Source organism: Carcharhinus amblyrhynchos, chromosome 5 (assembly GCF_965287045.1).
Source record: "Carcharhinus amblyrhynchos chromosome 5, sCarAmb.v2.hapA, whole genome shotgun sequence".
NCBI classification, from domain to species: Eukaryota; Metazoa; Chordata; class Chondrichthyes; order Carcharhiniformes; family Carcharhinidae; genus Carcharhinus; species Carcharhinus amblyrhynchos.
The window spans coordinates 71,910,271-71,928,703 of NC_137328.1; the positions used below are offsets into that span (position 1 = coordinate 71,910,271).

The 18,433-nt window shown below is 40.8% G+C and overlaps 1 protein-coding gene across 9 annotated transcripts in view; it reads left to right on the forward strand.

Moving 5' to 3' along the window:
- sema6a (sema domain, transmembrane domain (TM), and cytoplasmic domain, (semaphorin) 6A) overlaps window positions 1–18,433 on the forward strand; it is a 147,226-nt gene that overhangs the window by 88,145 nt on the left and 40,648 nt on the right. For 8 of the 9 annotated variants that reach the window (XM_080188973.1, XM_080188971.1, XM_080188977.1 and 5 more), the window contains exons 2-6: window positions 3,006–3,143; window positions 3,479–3,596; window positions 11,022–11,082; window positions 11,758–11,820; window positions 12,135–12,236. In XM_080188973.1, coding sequence (XP_080045099.1) covers window positions 3,044–3,143; window positions 3,479–3,596; window positions 11,022–11,082; window positions 11,758–11,820; window positions 12,135–12,236 — 444 coding nt within the window. In that variant the 5' untranslated portion in view covers window positions 3,006–3,043. Of the gene's footprint in view, window positions 1–985; window positions 1,007–3,005; window positions 3,144–3,478; window positions 3,597–11,021; window positions 11,083–11,757; window positions 11,821–12,134; window positions 12,237–18,433 lie in introns of those variants that run through there. The other variant, XM_080188976.1, reaches the window with a different exon arrangement.

An 18,433-nucleotide genomic window follows, 5' to 3' on the forward strand; every position in this document is an offset into this window, starting at 1 on the left:
TTGGCCAAGCCAATATTTATTTAATAACCAACATAAATAAAACATATCATTTGGTCATTATCGCATTTCTTTTTGTCAGGCCTTGCTGTGTGCATCTCGGCTATTGCATTTCCAACATTACAACTGTAACTATATTGTATTACAGCAAGTACTTAATTAGTAGTGAAATGTGTAAGATCATGGAAGGTGCCATATAAATGCAAGTTCTCTGTTTCTGTCTTCCCTTACGATGGTGAGTTGAAGATGACAGAATTTTAGCACACTATTATTATAACATTTTATTGTAATTCAGGTTTGAAATGAAAATTTGGTATTGAAACTCTATTAATATGCAAATCCATAGTGGGTTTAGAGGAATTTGCATAACAATCTGATACTTGTGTAATTAACAGCTATGGGACATTGCCCTTGAATGGCCGGTATTGTTAGAACCAGCTACTGGTAATAAATGGCCATAATTTTCCTGACTACCCCTGCTATCAGCTTCTACAGTGATCATGTGGCTGTAGCAAATGAAGTATAGAATTAAAAATACATTAGAGGAAAAACGCAGAAACATATAAATGTCAACTACATGCATCCACAATTTTGCACTCCTTTTGTTTTCTCTACATGTGTGCAGTAGGAAGAATAAGCTTACGGAAGAGAAAACAAGGGTTCTTTGGGAATCTAGGAGCAGTGATTTGGAAAAAGAGCAGCCAAGATTTTGGCTGCATCATGGAAACTTCATGACCTATCAAATGGAGGATGGACCCAGGTCAAGTTGTACTGACAATGCGCTTGGCAGAAACCATTTTCCTTTGGGGGAAGGATGGGATTGCTATTGTAGTGGGAAGTCATTCCCACATGTGGGAAACTCAAGTTCAACAGTACCATTTGAACTCAATGTTGGACCTTTTTTTGCTGGAAAATGTATCATTTCCCACTGTGTTTGAATTACAGATTTTTGGAACTGTAAATGCCCTTGAAACATGCATAAGATGTGCAGAACTGCCTTGCATTCAAGGTATTTAAGTCCTTGGCCCTTTAAAGTTCAAAATAACACCTGGCTTCATCTGAGAGTTTAAATAAAATTTCTTCCAGCAATTTCGGTCGCCGTTTGTTGACATTACTCTAAGTGCCATCATTCTTGCATTATTAATGGTTGACTGCTTTTAGCAACCTATCATCACAAACGGTGAGGGGGGGGAGGTTGCAGTTTGATTGACATTTCAAGTAGGCTATTAAAGGATTAGTTTTTGTGGAGTCATGAATACAAATGTTTGTTTTCATAAAGGATTAAGTGATTGATGGGATTTAAATTTATTAAATGGGCTTTCATGAATGAGAGTTTTTTTATATAGTGAAGATATTTAGAACTTTGTTTTAATTCATCCCAGCACAACCCCTGAGATCTGCCCATGGTACATACTAGTTAAGTTGGCATAGATGTTGTAAGAGCTTGGAGTGTAGGGAGGGAGAGAGGTGTGCCATGAATTGGCACAAAATTGCCATAGGAGCCATAATAGGCAGTGGGGTGGATAAAGAATCATGAGTTAACACTAAGTTGGCATAGGGGCTGTAAGAAGCCATTGAGTTGGTTGGGGTCATTGTTTGGCACAGGTTGACATATATGGGCATGGAGAGTGGGCAGTGGGTGAGGGGATGTGAGGGGTGTGAACCAAAGAGCTTAATGTTTAAGGATATAACTGGAATTGTGTCCCAGAGAATCAAATAGGCCTTTTAAGCAGCCCCCCTTGGAATATGGCAGCCCCGTGGCGAAGTGCAGCTTGTATTATATTCCACCTCTCCCCCCACCACTGGAACAAAGATATACCTGCCTCAGAGACACTGTCCCCACATACCTGTCTCAGGAGCAAACATCCAGGCCAATGTTTTCCTATTTGTGGGATTTGAGAACTGAGTTCACACACCTTTTTAGTGTTCAAGAATTAGAATAGTTTGGGTGTGAAAGTCAGGGGTGAGGTGGGCCTGTGCCAATTTAGGAGTGTGTCTCCTGATGTGTTTTTGCAACACTAAACGGGTTATTCAATGAATTCAAAAAGACCTAGTTTACATTATTAACCACTGACTGCTGGCCTGAGGTCTATTCCGGGTGTCATTTGCAATAAGTATCGGATCTGCCCTCTTTACAATAGTCCTTGAAATGCAGGAGGTCATATGACAGCGATTGAGCTGTACTTGCTTATACTGCTTCAAGATAATTGCATTGCAGCAACATCAGAACACACTGCCTTGTTAGCATATTTTATTATCAGATGATGGAGGTTATAATCCTTGTCAGAGTAGCATTGGGCAGTCTCTGATGCTGGCTCAATAGTTATCCTAAGGCAGATAGGTAAGTTTGTGTGCAGACATTGTTCTGGACTGCACAGTTGTCAACCACGGCACAAGATTTGAATGTGTAATGGATTAATTGTTGAATATATTGCAGTGTTGATTTTAGGTATGCAATTACACAGGGTTCAGCAGAATGTAAATTAAATTCTATTTTGGAATTGATAATTAAAAGTTGGCACAAAAGGACATTTGAATAAATTTTTTCCAGGCCAGTTAGTGTCAGCAAGACATTGATGCCAGGTTTGAAATCTTTGGTCCATTTAACTCCATTCTTACTTGTTTACTCTTTTCTGTTTGATTTATTTTGCAATCCAGAAGATTGTGAATTGTCCAAAATAAAAACAACTGAGTGATTTTGAAAAGCATTTGGAATATGGGGATAAGAATTTTTCCAATTTCTATCCTGATACATTAGTTGGAAATGCTTTACCTAGATACTCAAATGAATTTTTGAATGTAGGCAAAGCATTATCTCTTTTTCCCTCATTTCTCTTTTAGTCTTGGTCTCTTCATTCTTTCTCTCTATTCCCCTCTGTCTTGATTTCTGAACAATGGATGTATATGTGAAATGCAAAATAATGCTATTTCTCATTACCAATCTTTCACAGTCATAGTTAAAACCCCTGATTGGATACAAAGTTGACATTATTTTCCTTCCTCCGCAGGCTTAAGTGAAAACAAGACGTGAGCTAGCTGCGCTACTATGAAGTCTGAGGCCTTGCTGCTATATTTTTCGCTACTACATTTTGTTGGGGCTGGTTTCCCCGAAGACTCTGAGCCTATCAGTATTGCACATGGCAACTGTAAGTTTTCGAGTAAAATTTGTTATTTGCTGACTTAAGTGTAAACTCCAAAAATAAAAGGGAGAATGTTGTGAAATGGTGCATCTGTACGGAGTTAGTTAAATGTCTTTAACACAGAATAGTGGATAAAACAAATGCAATTTCCTTCCAAGTGAGCATTTTTCATTTTATGATGAAATTAGTGTCCCTGCTGGCTTGTAACAAGGATTACAGGAATGAATGCTTGTGAAATCTGCTGTGATATTACTTTACTGCCTTGGGGTACAAAGAGTGAAGGGCTAAGTGTGAGAATTGCAATTCAGGCTGATGTAGTTACATTCTTTCTCCTCTAACAGATACGAAACAATATCCGGTATTTTTGGGTCACAAACCAGGTCGAAATAGCACACTAAGACACAAGCTGGACATTCAGCTGATTGTGAAAATGAATCGAACACTCTACATTGCTGCTAGGTCAGTATTGTTTCACTAACTTGTCCTTATTGACCAGTGTTCTGAAATGTCCCAACGAAAGTTGTTCTAATTCTCGTGTAATCTCATGAAGAGATTAATTTAAGTGAGCAGTTTTAGGCAACAGGCTTGTATTTGCTTGCAGATGTAAGAGATGGTTTTGTGTCCATTGAATCATTTTACAGTGTTGTTTCATGTATAGGCACAAAATACATGGAATAAAAGTTGGCCATTCAGCCCCCGTGATCGTATTCTGCCATTCAGTTAGAACCTTAGCTAATCTGTACCATAACTCCTTACAGAATAGTACTGGGAGGAGTTAGACACAAGGACACCTGGACATTCCTTGGATTGTAAGTGATGTTGAAGTTGAGTCTTGCTGTCAGGGCATTGTAGCTTTGAGTTGATGCTTGCTATTCCTACATTTGTAATTAGGGACAGTGGGGAGTATTTTGACCTGTGTTGGTGTAAAGCAGATGATGACAAATTAGCAGCATGTTTTATATCTGTCCTCATTTTTCTTCCTATTGAAGTTAGGTAAATTGGAAGAGATATAAAACAGGTGGCTGATTCACCAACACCCATTTCCCACTATTACATTATATAAACTTTAACCCTGTGAGTCTTGATTGTTTTCATTCCATAGTCTGCAATATAAAATATTAATATATAAATCAGTAGCCTGCCACCTTTACAAATTGAGCATAACAAACATAACTAGACAAACTTTGCAATAGGATTGCAATCTGAAATTAGAAGTCACTGTTTCCATGACAGTGATTTGGAAAATGTGTTTTTCCTTGTTGGTTCACAACAGATGATGGTGTGAAACATGTTGTTTCATTTGTATTGAGTGTTAGAATGCCAAAAATAACTCTGCACTCCATCCTCCCAAAACGTAAATACGAATTCCACTTAGATCCTGCCCATTTAGAGGAGGGTATAATACTATTTTTACACTTACCCTAATGTAGAGGGATCATGTTCAGGAAGTAGAAGGTCATTTTTGCACAATGGAATTAATTTACTGCCTGAGATAAAATTATGGAAGCTAAATCCAATTTTGAAGCTGGAGACTGCAGAAGGAAAGTTATTTGGACTCTGGGAGCTCCTATAACTCAATTAGTGTTGGACAGCTAAAAAGAATATCAAAAAGAAAATGGTGGAAAGGAAGATAGAGAATTCATCTTTCTGTCAGCAGGATAGTAATCAGGTTTATGCATGGGTCTGCTTTGTGATAGTTTGGAAAGGTCTTTCTTTTTCAGTAAAGTTAGTACCCATTTGGCTTTCATAACTTTTAAAGCAGAAGATTTAAGGGAAACCTTTTTATGGCGAAGATAGCCTGTTGTATGTTTTCTATCTATGAATAGAATGGTATAGTTTTTTTTCCAGAGAGAAACATGCTATTTCATTTTCGTTGCAATGGTATCACCTGCAAGGAGGTGCTATTCAACTTAATTTGCAGCACTGTTTACAAACCATGCTTATCCGACAAATATTTGTGAAGATGTCTTTATAAGTTTATTGTTTTAGCTGCCTTGGCAGTTAAGTACTGGCAGAACGCAAATTAAGGAAATCCAATTCACCTTAATCTCCAATATACTGTGTATTGGATTATATTCTGAAGAACAGGTTCCTCTTCAATAATTTGAGTGATGCGAAATTACCTTTTGAAATGGCTTGTGTTTCATCCAAAAGGTTTTGATGGGATAAAAATGATGTTTAGTTCAATAGCTGTGAGGAGAGGAGCATCCCGTGTTGTTTTATTCTCAACCAAAGGCATGATCCACTGTGCCCATTTTCCCTTCCATCTTCCTCTGGAGAGTTAGCTGAGGCACCCTCCATGGATACTAATCCCCACCCAATATCTCACCCATGTGCCAATTCGTCATTTATGAGCAGTGGTAGGAATCCTAACAATTTCCTCTTCTCTTTCCCCGATCTCCCTTGCACTAACCACTAACCTACACCAGGATGCAGACAGCAATTTTAGCAACTTTGCCACTGCTTTTACTAATAGCAGAACCAGGACTCTTTGACCTTGTTTGTCATCATGTGTACATGTTTAGGGAAAAAAAGCTTCTGTCTCAAGAAGATGGTGTCCTTTAAGTTTTTCCGATAACACAGTTCCATGTAAAAATAATAGTATTTTTGTTGAGACAACGTATTTAATAAATTGCTTGTGCCATATAGAACTGGCCATTTCAATAATTGGCTGTACTGATTACATCTACCAGAACATAGTAGACAGTAGATGACATGAGAACAACAAATTAGTATACCCAAAATCAATTCAATTTCTAAATAGTTTCTATTGAAATCAGTCAAGAGTTTGCGCAGATGTCCATTTAATGGCACCTAAATAGAAAATAAGGAAATGGGTTTAGCAGCTCAAGATAACTACTCTCTCCCCTCACAGCAAACCTTCCTGCCTATTCTGTTCTCACAGAGGGAGTGTGTGCAGGAGAATTTAAAAATAGCCCTGCATCTGATGTACTAATGGTTTCCCCCTTAGGAAGATTGGTGGATATTTGTAAAGAAAGTGCAGTTCTCAGCAACATGTAAGCAATTTGACATTTCACAAAGGAAAACTTAGCAAACACAATGGACTATTTGTCTGCATATGGTTTTGAATGAGTGAATGAAGTGCATTAGGCTCAAAGCACTATTTAATGCTTTGCAATTGTCGACATTGCAATTTCATTTTAACATTTACAGTGAAGGAACGTGCCACTTTGAGCATGTCCTTGTCAAGTATAAACAGTGTTTTGTTTATTGCTTAAAGTCAGATGATATCACCTCTAGGAAGGTTTCAAGTTAAGGGTATATGCAAGGGTGAATTTTAAAAATGCACAGCCAAGGGTTTCAAATTTGCTGTTTGTCTTTCTTTCAGGTTGGTGTCTTATGTCTACCTCTCCATATACAGTTACATTAAGGGGATCTAATTGTACTTGTCAGTGTTCTGTAATGGAAAGACCTGGTGTGCTTTAGGTGTGAGAAATTGTATCTCTGGCAATTCTGTATATGATGTACAGCTGTATACTGACTCTCCTTTTCTACTATTACATTGGTAGAAATGATCTTATCAGCAGAGGCTCTGTTCAACCTTCAGAGTTTAACACCAAAACTTTCTGGAGCCTTCCAGCAGTACTTAAGGTTTCTCATTTACTTGATAAGGACATACAGATCATTTGGTTCCATCAGTATAGATTGGAAATGGCGGCTGGAAAAAAATGGGGAATACTTCGGCTGGGTTTTCTGTGAAATCAGCAAAATCAGAAAGCAGGCGGGGAAATCGATTCAGAAATTGATCTGTCAGTGGCAATGGTGGCCTTTTCAGGAATTTCTTGCATCACTTTGTTGAAAAAAATTGAGAGGCAAGAGTTTTATATTGGATCGCTGGCGGGGTGGCCTCTGATTCAAATGCCCCACTGTAACTTTGGGCTTTGTAGCCCAGGTGCCATATTAAAGGGTGCCCTGCCCAGAAGCAAGCATTTTCTAAGGGATCAAGTGGTACCAGAAAGTCATGGCTTCCAAATGGAGGAAACATGCTGCCCAAAATTCAGTGATGTCTCTCTCGAGCACCTGCTTCACGGAATAGAGACCCTCTGTGAAGTCCTCCATTTCCACTCTGGGTGAAGAGCTTCATCCAAGGTGACAAATCCAGCATGGGAGGCAATGATCAGCATCAGTGACCTGCAAAAGAGGACAGCCTCACAGTGCAGGAAGAGGATGAATGTTCTCCTCCGTTCCACAGGGTAAGTCACTCTTATCACTCTCAACTCACACACTCATATCCATCACAAATGCACAGGGATCTCACCACTGCCAGCTCAAGGGACATTACCACCCACTCTCTCTGACTCACAACCAGAGAGGCCCTAGACTGGTGATAAAATGCCCAAACTGAAAACCCTCACCAATTTTTAGAATTAAGCCATCCAGCTGGCCAGCAAGGATGGATGAGGGCTGTTCCTGCGCTGACAGTGAGGTCAGTGGCATTCAACTAAGTGAGGATCCTGCACTACAACATCCATCAGACAGCCACACTGTGAGTGATGTCTCCTGTTCTGAAGCATCCTGTCATGTAATAGTGAGCTCTCCATTATCTCACAGGCACACCTGGGAAGCAGCCAAGGATGTCCACAAGTCAAGCCCTTGTCTCAAGGTCCAAAGACACCTCAGAAGGTGAATCTGATGACGAACTAACTGAAGACCCATCACAGTGTTCACCCACGCCCTCCATCAGTGCAGAGACACACAACTCAGTGGACCTAGTTCTAGAGTAGAGTACAGTCTGGCGAGTACATCGCAATGACTGAATCACAACAAGTGGAGGCAGGGACCTCCCATGGTGCTGGCACTGGGAGGATTACTGGAGGCCAGGAATCTGCTGAAGCTGAGTTAGATGAGGATTCCCTGCACTTGGTGCTGCCTCAGTTGCTGGAGCTGCAAAGACAAGCTGAATAACATTGGGAGGGTTGTCTGCTGCATTCCTTGAATTGTAAGACAGTGTGAAGAAGTCCACCTTCAGACTGAGGCAATCGTGCCAACATGCCAACGCACCAAGGTCAACATCAGTCGGCTGGTGATCGCCATGGTGATCAAGACATTGGTCTTGCACTGCACTTCATCACTGAGGTATCTGCACAAAATGAAGTTACAAGGTGCACCCCAGGGGCCTGTCCTCTGTGTAGTGCAGAACCTTTTGACCACAGTGATTGTCCTATTTCAAAGTCATTGCCCACATCAGTGATGTCTGCACCATGATGTTGATTGTGTTCGCTGCAAGAACCTTGATATTGTTGGGTCACATGATGTGGTGTGTGAGAACCTTGGAGTTGAGGCTGCCTCCATCCTTCCCTCCTGCACTCTGGACAGAAGTGGGTGTGATATGAAGGGGACAGGTAATTATTGACAGAAGTAAGTGTGAAATGAAGGGGAAGGTGATTATTGATGGATGTGGATATAATGTGAAGGGGACAGCTGAGTATTGACATGTGGGTATGAAGGGGATAGGTGATTATTGGTAGATGTGGGTGTGCAATGAAGGGGATGGGTGATTATGCTGAGAAAGGATCATGCGCATTAGAAGTCAATGTTCCTGCTGTATTCTGCCACGCTTTGCGTGAGATGAGACTCTGCACAGTGTGTGAGTGCACTGACTCTTGCCCAACTGTGCTGGACACTCCCAGTTGCTATCTTGTCCTCTCAGGAGAATCCTAACTATCCTCCTTGCGAGAACTTGTAGCTCTTAGGACTTCACAACAATGCCTGCCTCTTCTGGCCAGAATAAATAGCCTCATCACCAACAGGGCTTCCAGGACTTCATCACCCTCCTCCACTTGTTCCTCATCGGAGGAGACATCTCCACCATCTCCTCATCATCCAAGGCGTCCCTCCTTTGCATCGTCAGGTTGTACAGTGCGCAACAAGCCAGCCTCAGTGAGGCATGGCACTCTCTGAGGAGTGTACGGCAGAGCTCCACCAGATCTGTCAATGTACTAAAAATTCATTTTCAGGATCAAAGTGGTGTGCTCCACTAAAGTTGATTACGGCATGAACTCTGTTATACCTTTTCTCAGCTGGAGTCTCAGGCCACTGCACAGGCAATATCAGCCACATCCTCCATAGGTGGCCCTTGTCCTGAGGATCCAGTGCTTAAACTTCTGTGGATCCTGGAAAATATCAGAGATCTGAGATCTGCTGAGGATGTATGAGTCATGGATGCTGCCACAATATTGTGCACAGACCTGGATGATCTCATTATTACAGTCGCAGACCAGCTAAAGGTTTTGTGAGAGGAAGCCCATGTGGTTCACACACTTGACTGATGGTTGCCACAGCGATCCTAGAGCCATGTGAGTGCAGTTGATGGCACCCTGCACCTGTGGAAAATCCCAACGAATCTCAGTTCTCTTGCTACAGGCTCAGCTGGTCTCGAATCAAAATTGACAAAAGTTGTATTTCTCAGTGAAGATATTGTCCGTGATCACCTGGATACATTTGTGGGTGAAGGTTTGAGAGATCCTGCACAGATCACCAAAGGTGTTCTAGAAGGAACCATTGATGTAGAAATTGAGCATTGCAGTCATTTTCAATGCCATGGGTAGTGGATGACCCCCAAGTCCCTGAAGCACCAAATCCTGCAGAAGGTGGCATACGTGAGTAACCAATTCACTTGCAGTTCGAGTAAGTGCCACTTATATAGCCTGGATTTTGCAAGGTGCCTACAAATGACAGCCCTTTGTAGATCTTCCTCTATGTGCAGAGGAAGTCCAGCTGCCGCTTGCTCTTGAGGATTCTGCTCCACATTTGGGCACTACCAATGTGCCAGTTGGGCAGGACTATCTGTGTGCCAGGAGCAGTGTCAGGGTGTGAGGCCTGGTGGGGGCCATGGTGGCAGGTGAGGGGGGAGTGCGCTATGTGTAAGGGCTAGTGTAGAGGCGGATTGTAGAGGTGTCCTTACAGGAGGGCACGTCGAGGGAGCCCTGATGCAAACAATCTGTGTCTTGGAGGGGGCGGGTTGGTGGTCACCCACTCCACTGTGAGATCAGTTTCACTCTTGCATAATGGCACCCAAGCTCTTTGCAGTCACCTCCCCTCCCCTCACTACCAGCACACAACTCACCACTCTCCGAAAAAATGACTTGTGTGACAAAAGATTGCGAAGCGGAACACATGCGAGAGATCAGCGCATTTCACCCCATTTTTCTCGCCATCATGACTCTCTGAAATCTTTCACGAAAATTCTGCCCATTGTTTTCAACGAATGTTTTTTGTTCAATGCACACGTAACCCTCCTCTTCTGAAGCCGATGATCCTTGCTATGACAGCTGTCTGCGTATTATGGGTGCTGTCCTGACCCAAAGGCACATTGCTCATTATGGTGACCATTGCTAAGCACTTTTGGCAATGGGGAGAGGAGAGAGATTTGAGTGCATTGTGGGGACACATCACAGGAGAAACTGAAGCTATCCCCAACTGATTCTCCACAGATGCTGTCAGACCTGCTGAGATTTTCCAGTGTTTTCTGTTTTTGTTTGATGCCAGCATCCGCAGTAATTTGCCTTTATTATACTGATACCCATGTGCGTTGACTCCTAACAGGGCTTGCTGGCTCCCAAGCAGGAGCAGGAGCCCCAGTAAAGATCAGGGATCAAATCTGAGCTCATTTCTGTTCAGTATTGCTCAGCTACTCACTGACTAAACGTAGCAATTGGGAAACCAATTTGCTTCCTCTTTATGAATAATCCATTGACCAAAATCTTTTCCAATGTATTTGTAATAGTTGTATTATTATGTGGTGAAGCATTTCAAATTGAATGATTTGCTCCTCCTGGTTTGCTGTCTGTTTTTTGCGATAAGATTCTGAAGTCTGTGGTTGAAGCCTGAAATGAACATGTATATTCTGTGTTCTATTTATAGAGACCATATTTACACGATTGAAATGGATACATCCTTCACCGAGCAGATTAATTTTAACAAAGTAAGTAGCATGTGTTTTCTTTGTTTCTGTAACTATGCTGTTTCAGTTTAAACATGAAGCCCCATATGCAGAACCCAGATAAGACTTGACTACTGTGAGTTAAAACAACTGGCAGGAAAGTAAGGGCTAGACGGAGACAGCTAAAAGCTTTGGTATAAGCAAGGCTTAAATGAATCCTGACTTTAAATTTCAAAGTACCATTCCCATTAACTGCCATTATGGAAAGGTTCTATTCAAGGGAGCACATTTTGTGGAACAAACGAACTATATATTTGCAAATAAATGTCTCACTTGGACTAGTGCTGTATTATAATGCTAAATAGTTTGTTTATACGGCACAGGTCTACATACTTCAAAGATTATTTAATCAGTTAAGTAAATCTTTGATTTGATTTATTATTGTCACATGTATTCACGTGGAGTTAAAAGTATTGATTCTTGCGCACTATACAGACAAAACATACTGTTCATAGAGAAGGAAACAAGAGAGTGCAGAATGTAGTGTTACAGTCATAGCTGGGGTGTAGAAAAAGATCAACTTAATTCAAGGTAAGTCCATTCAAAAGTCTGACAGCAACAGGGGTGAATATGATGCTGTGTATTCTGTAGTGATAGTCAATAAGATGTGTAAGATGCTACCTGGTTCTAATGAGCTGGTTCTGTTCCTCATCTCAGAAATTAACATGGCGATCTAAACAAGCTGACATAGACATATGCAGAATGAAGGGAAAGCATAAGGTAAGCAGGTATTATTTCCCTAATGGGTGTCACTTTAATGTAGATTCGCTGTGTCTGTTATCGTATGACACCATCTCTGATTGACCTCTGATTATGTCATTAATGTGATTCATTGGCTTTATCAGTTATCTGCTAATTAGTTCCCCTGTTGATAGCTTTATTTGTTATACTGGTGAATGATTAAAAGAGGAAAATTCCTTTCTGTTGTTCAGCAATGAAGATGTTTTAGCAGCACAGTTCACAGTAGTATTTGCGTAATGAAACATGTACTGTAAACCAATAATAATAATGCGATTTTTGTTTTGCTGGTCTAGGATGAATGTCACAATTTTATTAAATTGCTTCTGAAAAGAAATGATAACACCTTATTTGTCTGTGGGACAAATGCTTTCAACCCATCATGCAGAAACTATAAGGTATGTCCATTGAAATGCTTTTCCAAGTGGAATTATTAGTACTCCCAGTGTTATGCTGGGAGACATTGGGTGATCATAACCTTAATGTGGCTTATCATTTGAAAGTCAGTTGTTTGTTTCCTTAATAATGTTTTTCAAAGAAAACTACATCCTGTACATAAAACTCTTGATCATATAAAACACAACAATGATAGGGATTCAACTGAAGCTGAACTTGTATACTATTCAAGATTTACACCCTTGCTTTATCTTGTACTCAACTGGGGAAATACATTGGCTGCCATTCTCAGCAGTGTCACATACTGTTGATCATGTTTTTAATACAGATCTCTCTGGGTACCAACTAAAAGATGCAGTAGTTAAGCTATTTCAGCCAAACCCTGGATCTTCGAGTGACAGAATAAGAGAATGTTAGCAACCAAGCCATCAATTTAAATGCACCCGAGAGCTATACACAGTGAGAGTACTGCAGAAGCACAGTATTAAAGTGCCCTGAATAGATGGAGGAGGTATTAAAGTGCGAGAGATGGCTTGCTGTTTGTCATTCTCATCCAAATTACAATAGGGTGAGGCGGTCAGTTGGCAACTTTCTGCCTGTAATATTCTTGATTGCTGTGATAAAAAAATTACATGGTAATTCCTGGAGTTTTGATGAAGTAGTCACACAAATTTAAAAAGAAATGGATCAAAACAAACTGAACTAGTCACACTAGTATATATTCAGTATGTATATGAAAATTCTGTTTGCCAAGTGAAGAAGTCTAGGACTCACTGAGAACTTCCACATGTTTTTCCCCAACTGGCCATTGTATCTTCAACAGGAATCAGGCGTGTGATGGAATAATCCACTTGCCTGGATGAGTGCTGCTCCAACAACACTCAAAATGCTCCACATCATCCAAGACAAAGCAACCCATTAGATCGGCACCCCCATCCACCACCATAATCCATTTAATCATTCCACTATCAGTGCACAGCAGTGACAGTATGTACCATCTTGATGTAGCAACTCACCAACCATCCTTTGATAGCACCTTCAAAACTTGTGGTCTCTGCTGCCTAAAAAGGCAAAGGCAGCAGACCCATGAGAATACCACCATCTGCAAGCTCCCCTCAAAGACCCCACCATCCTAACATGGAACTAAATCGCTGTTCCTTCACTGTCACTGGGTTAAAAACATGGAACTCCCTTTCTAATAGCGCTATGGGTGCACTTACACCACCTGGATTGCAGCGGTTCAGGATGGCAACTTACCACCACCTTCTTGAGGGCAATTTGGAATGGGCAATAAATGCTGCCCTTGCCCATTATTTTTTCACCCCAAGACCAAATTTTTAAAATCTTATTTATGCAATTATCTGAACTTTCCATCAAAATTATGGCTCTCGATCAGGAGGATCCTTGAGAAAATTTGCAGAATGTGTTCTTGTAAATGAAGATCTTTAAAGGGACATTAGATAATTCAGTACTAAAAGTAATTGTCAAAAAAGGCTGACTGTTTGATCTGCCAGGCACTATATTAAAAGTTCACCTAGATCTTAAGATAAGTGAAGATGCTGTCAAAGTTTTAATGAATTTACACTTGCCCGCAAGAATGATCTAAGGAAATAAATAATAACCTAGGGCAATAAGGTTTAGCAGTAATCCAAAAACTGAGCTGATGTAGAAAGGAGAATGATTGCACGGAGTATTTAACTTTCCTTGCTAGAAACAAGATTTTGTATTAAGTGGTCTTGGATAACATTTTCCAGTTAGTACCTCCAGTTTTAGAGTACATATGACCTTCACCAAATTTATATTCCTGTAATATATTTTCCTGATTGATTTTCCAAAGGGCAGAGTAAAAGGCTAGCATCAGTTGAAATCAGAAAGATCTCCTTTGACGTGATATCTTGAGACACGGATTACATAAGTGTGTGTGCAGCTGCTGCCATTTAGCAATATGGAAACTGAGGAGAGAACACGTTCTGAATAGCTGATTTTTGCGCTTGGGTTCAAAGCTACCCTTCACACTCTCAAAGCAGAAAATCGAGCTTTCTTCTTCGAATATTCAACTTAATGTGACGAGAGTGCAAATAAGAACATCGATCCATATCAAAGCTCTGGAGTTTACGTAAGGATTATTTTCAGGGAGATTCCCAGGGATAGGACGAGTCTGAGGCATAGTTCAACAAGTGTAGCCACAAGTGTTGCTAACTGGATACCATCACCATGGACAAAGGGAACTGATAGGGAAAATGGGTGCAAACAGTGATTTGTGGCTGTTAATCAAAAGGCTGTTGAGCAGGAATAATTGTAATGGCAAACTTTCCTTAAAAAGCTGCTTCACTCAATGTTCAACAGGCACTGGGTTTTTTGTCTTCAATTAGTGTGTGATGAGTAATGGAACACGTTAACTTGGTTTTGGCTGATCAATGATCCTGATAAAGACAGTGGATAATCTTAAGTGTCTTGTTTACTTATCCCAGTGTAACATGAGATTCCTGTTTAGGTTTCTTTGAAACAAGTTAAAATTGAACTAATTAAGCATGTGATTAGACTCCTTGGTTATCTTAAAGGAACTGTCCTTCGAAAAAGCAGTTTGACAAAATACATTAATTTCTCTCTATGCCAGAAGCAGTGCATGGATTCCTGCATACATTAATAATTATGGCTTATGATAAGATTAATAGAGAAATTCTACATGTTGAATCATGAACAAAAATCAATCAGTGGAGATACAGCAGATTTTCCATATTTCTGCTTAGATGAACAGCTGGCAGAAATTGGAATTGGTGTTCCATAGGAATTCGTGCTGGAACCATTGTTGTTCGCAATTTATGTAAATGCATTTGGGAATCGGAATTTCAATTCCAAAATTCGCAGGCAACACCAAATGGGGGCCAGTAGTTAATAAAGAGGAGGACTGTGACAGGATACAGGAAGACATTAAGAAATGTGCAGAATGGGTGTGCAAATTAACTTCAGCATAGGTAAGTGTGAGATGGTATATTTTGGTAGGAAGATTAAAAAAGCTACACACTCCTTGGAAAATGTTTAAATGGCAGAAAGGAGCAGAGGAACCTGGGTGCACAGAACAAAAAGTAGTGATGGAGGTTAATAAAGCCATTGTTAAAAAAGCAGACAAAAGCACTGGGAATCATTTTTAGAGAGATAGGACTTATAACAGAAAAGTTATGTTAAATGTGGTTGGAAGGTTGGTTAGGCTGCACTGGATGTTTTAGGCTGTACTGTGTACAGTTCTGGCCCCTAGATTGTATAAAGCAAATTGCCACTTTCTCAGATGACCAGCAGCTGCCTTGTCCATTTGAAAGGGAGAACTGACTGGTTGTGATTTAACTTGAGGGGCAACACACCTCAGGCAAGGGTCAAGGTTGAGAAGGCAGGCTTTCATGAATAACCTTAGCTGGTACGGGAATTGAACTCACGCTGTTGGTGTTGTTCTGCATTACTGTTCAGTCAACTGAGCTAAAGCAACCCCCATGCTGTAGAGGCATTGGAGAAAGTGCAAACAAATGTGCAAAGCTGATGATAACAGAACTGAGAGTTATACCCATCAGGAAAGGCTGAGCAGCCTGAGCTTTTTCCTCCGGAAATGGGAAAACTGAAGAGTGGCCTGAGAGTGTTCTTTAAGATTATTGATTGGGTATATGTAGAGAAAATGCTTTTCAGGAGCAGGGGAGACCAGAACAAGGGGCTATAAACATGAGATAGTCATTAATAAATCTAATTGGAAATTCAGGAGAGCTTTCTACACGGAGAGTGTTGTCAGAATGTGGAATTCGCCAGTACACTGAGTAACTGAGACAACCAGCTTAGATACATAGGGAAAGCTAGATGAGGACATAAGAAAGAAAGTAATAAAAAATAGTAGGATATGTTTATGGGGGTAAATGAAGAAGGGTTGGAGGAGGCTTATCTGGAGGATAAATAGTGGCATGATTTTGTTGGGCTGGTTGACCAGTTTGTACATGATTAATAATATGGAATTAATTTTACAGGGCTGGGAGCTATTCCCCCACCCAGTAGAAGTCAGCCTTGAGCTGATCAACCGTAAAAATGATTGGCCAGCAGCTGAAGGGAAGGCTATGTCTTAGAGCCTGAGCTCCCGCAGGAGTGGGCTGGCCTCCTAAGTTCTGCCTTCCCCAACCACATGTATTATTGTAGCAAAGGCAGAAACAGGCCCTCAATAGGCTTAGGGGCAGGGCAGGCTGACTTAACTGCCCAATATATTGTGGGGGATAGCTTGTGGAATGCAGTGGAACATTCTATTTTGCAAGCCCCCTCCCCACCTCTGCCTACTGTAAAGCTGAAGCCGGCCCGTAGATAGCTAAGATGCTAGAAGGGTGGATGCCAGGCGAGGAATCCTACGATCAATCTAAAATCTCACATAATAACTGATTTAAATTTCCAGTGAGGAGATTCTTCCAGGTCAGGTGGATGGGAGAATACATTGTTCTTTGCTTCCTGCATTGTTGGTGAACACTTGGTGTCCCAATTCTCCTTTATTTTGAGGCCAGTGTAGATACAAGAAATGATTGGAAAGTTGGCAGGGGTGAGCTTTGTCTCAGAACCTCTGGTGCAGTACTGACCAAGAATTATGCTTAGCTCAGCCTTTGATCTGTAGCACTCCAACAGCAGAAAATGTCAGCAAGCAGACATTTCTGCACTCTTGTGGCATTCAAGCAATAGAATCTAACCATACAGGAGGATAGCAAATTGCAGAATTACCTGGAGTGAAGCCATGGCAATTCAATTACCATTACTGGTTTAATTTTCCAAGATTACCTCAGGAGAAGAGACATCTGCAGTCAATGTCATCTTCCTATCAAGAGAGCAGCAGACAATCCTCTTAATCTCATTGGTTTGCCAGCTGTTGAGTCTTAATACCTAGGAGCAGCTCCAGCACATGGTTCCTTCAGCTTGGCTTGCATTTTGCTTTCCTACTCCTACTCAGTATACCCAGATGAGTTTTCTGTTTCACACACAGGCAGCTTTCCCATTAATCAGAGTTATCTGATCTGGTGGAATGAAAGTCAGTACAAAAGCTCCTCCAAAAGGCCTCCCACACTAACTACCTTGTTCCTGCTTCCTTATTTCAATCCAGCATTAACTATTTTATCATTGTTTTACATTCAACTGTACATATCAGAAAACCTGTCAGAAAAATGGTGCCAAGAGTGCGCATTTCCAATGTCACAACTTATTGGGGCTGGTTTTTTATTGACAATTATACATTTTTTTCATGCTTTCTGCATCTGCCTCGTATTAACTGTGTAAGGGATATTGATTACTGCACCTGTTCATTTGCCTTTTACACACATGGGAATCATGTAGACTCTGCAAAAATTCTTTGGTCAATAATGCACCTGTAATGAATGTTCAAATACTTATTTTTGTTTTGCACCATTACTAATATCTCAAAAATGTCTCAGGCTGGCTAGCCAGACAGTAATTGTATCTGCCTGCTCTTTTGGAACTTGTCTGTATTCTCACTTACATAAGTGTAGCAAGATGCATAACCAAGTTTATAGTCAACCAGGAGGGACATTATGGAAATAAAAATACTTTTTCCATGCGTTGTAATCATACAGTGATGGAACTATTTAAACACTTTGGTATGATAATTAACTTTCCACATTTCCCTATTTTCAAAATGAGACTAAAAGAATGGACATGCATTTTACACAGAATTTTCCGTACCCAATAACATATCCAAAGCATTTCATTTTTCATGGATAATAACCATGGCAATCTAGTGAAAAGTGGCAGACAACAGGAGAAATTTTACCATCCTGCCCGCAATGGGAATTGGAGTGGGCGAGGGACAGACAATGGAAAGTCTGTTGACCTCGTGTGGAATTTTCCAGTTTTGGGGGGAGTGAGGCCAGAAAACCTGTCTACAGCAAGCTCCCACTACCAGCAATGACTAGATAATCTGTTTTTGTGGACAGTATTTGAAGGATAAATATTGGTTAGGATCAAAAACCCTGCTCTTCTGTGAATAATCTTTTGATACCATCTGAGAGGGCAAATCGGACTTTTGCTCAAAGCTGTATCCAAAAGATGGCTCCTCTGACAACTAGCACTTGCTGAGTACTGAACTGAAGCACTAGTCTTTATTATGTGATTGAATCTTTGGAGATGGGTTTGAACTCATAGCCTCTAAAGCAGAGGCGAGTGTTACCATCTGGCT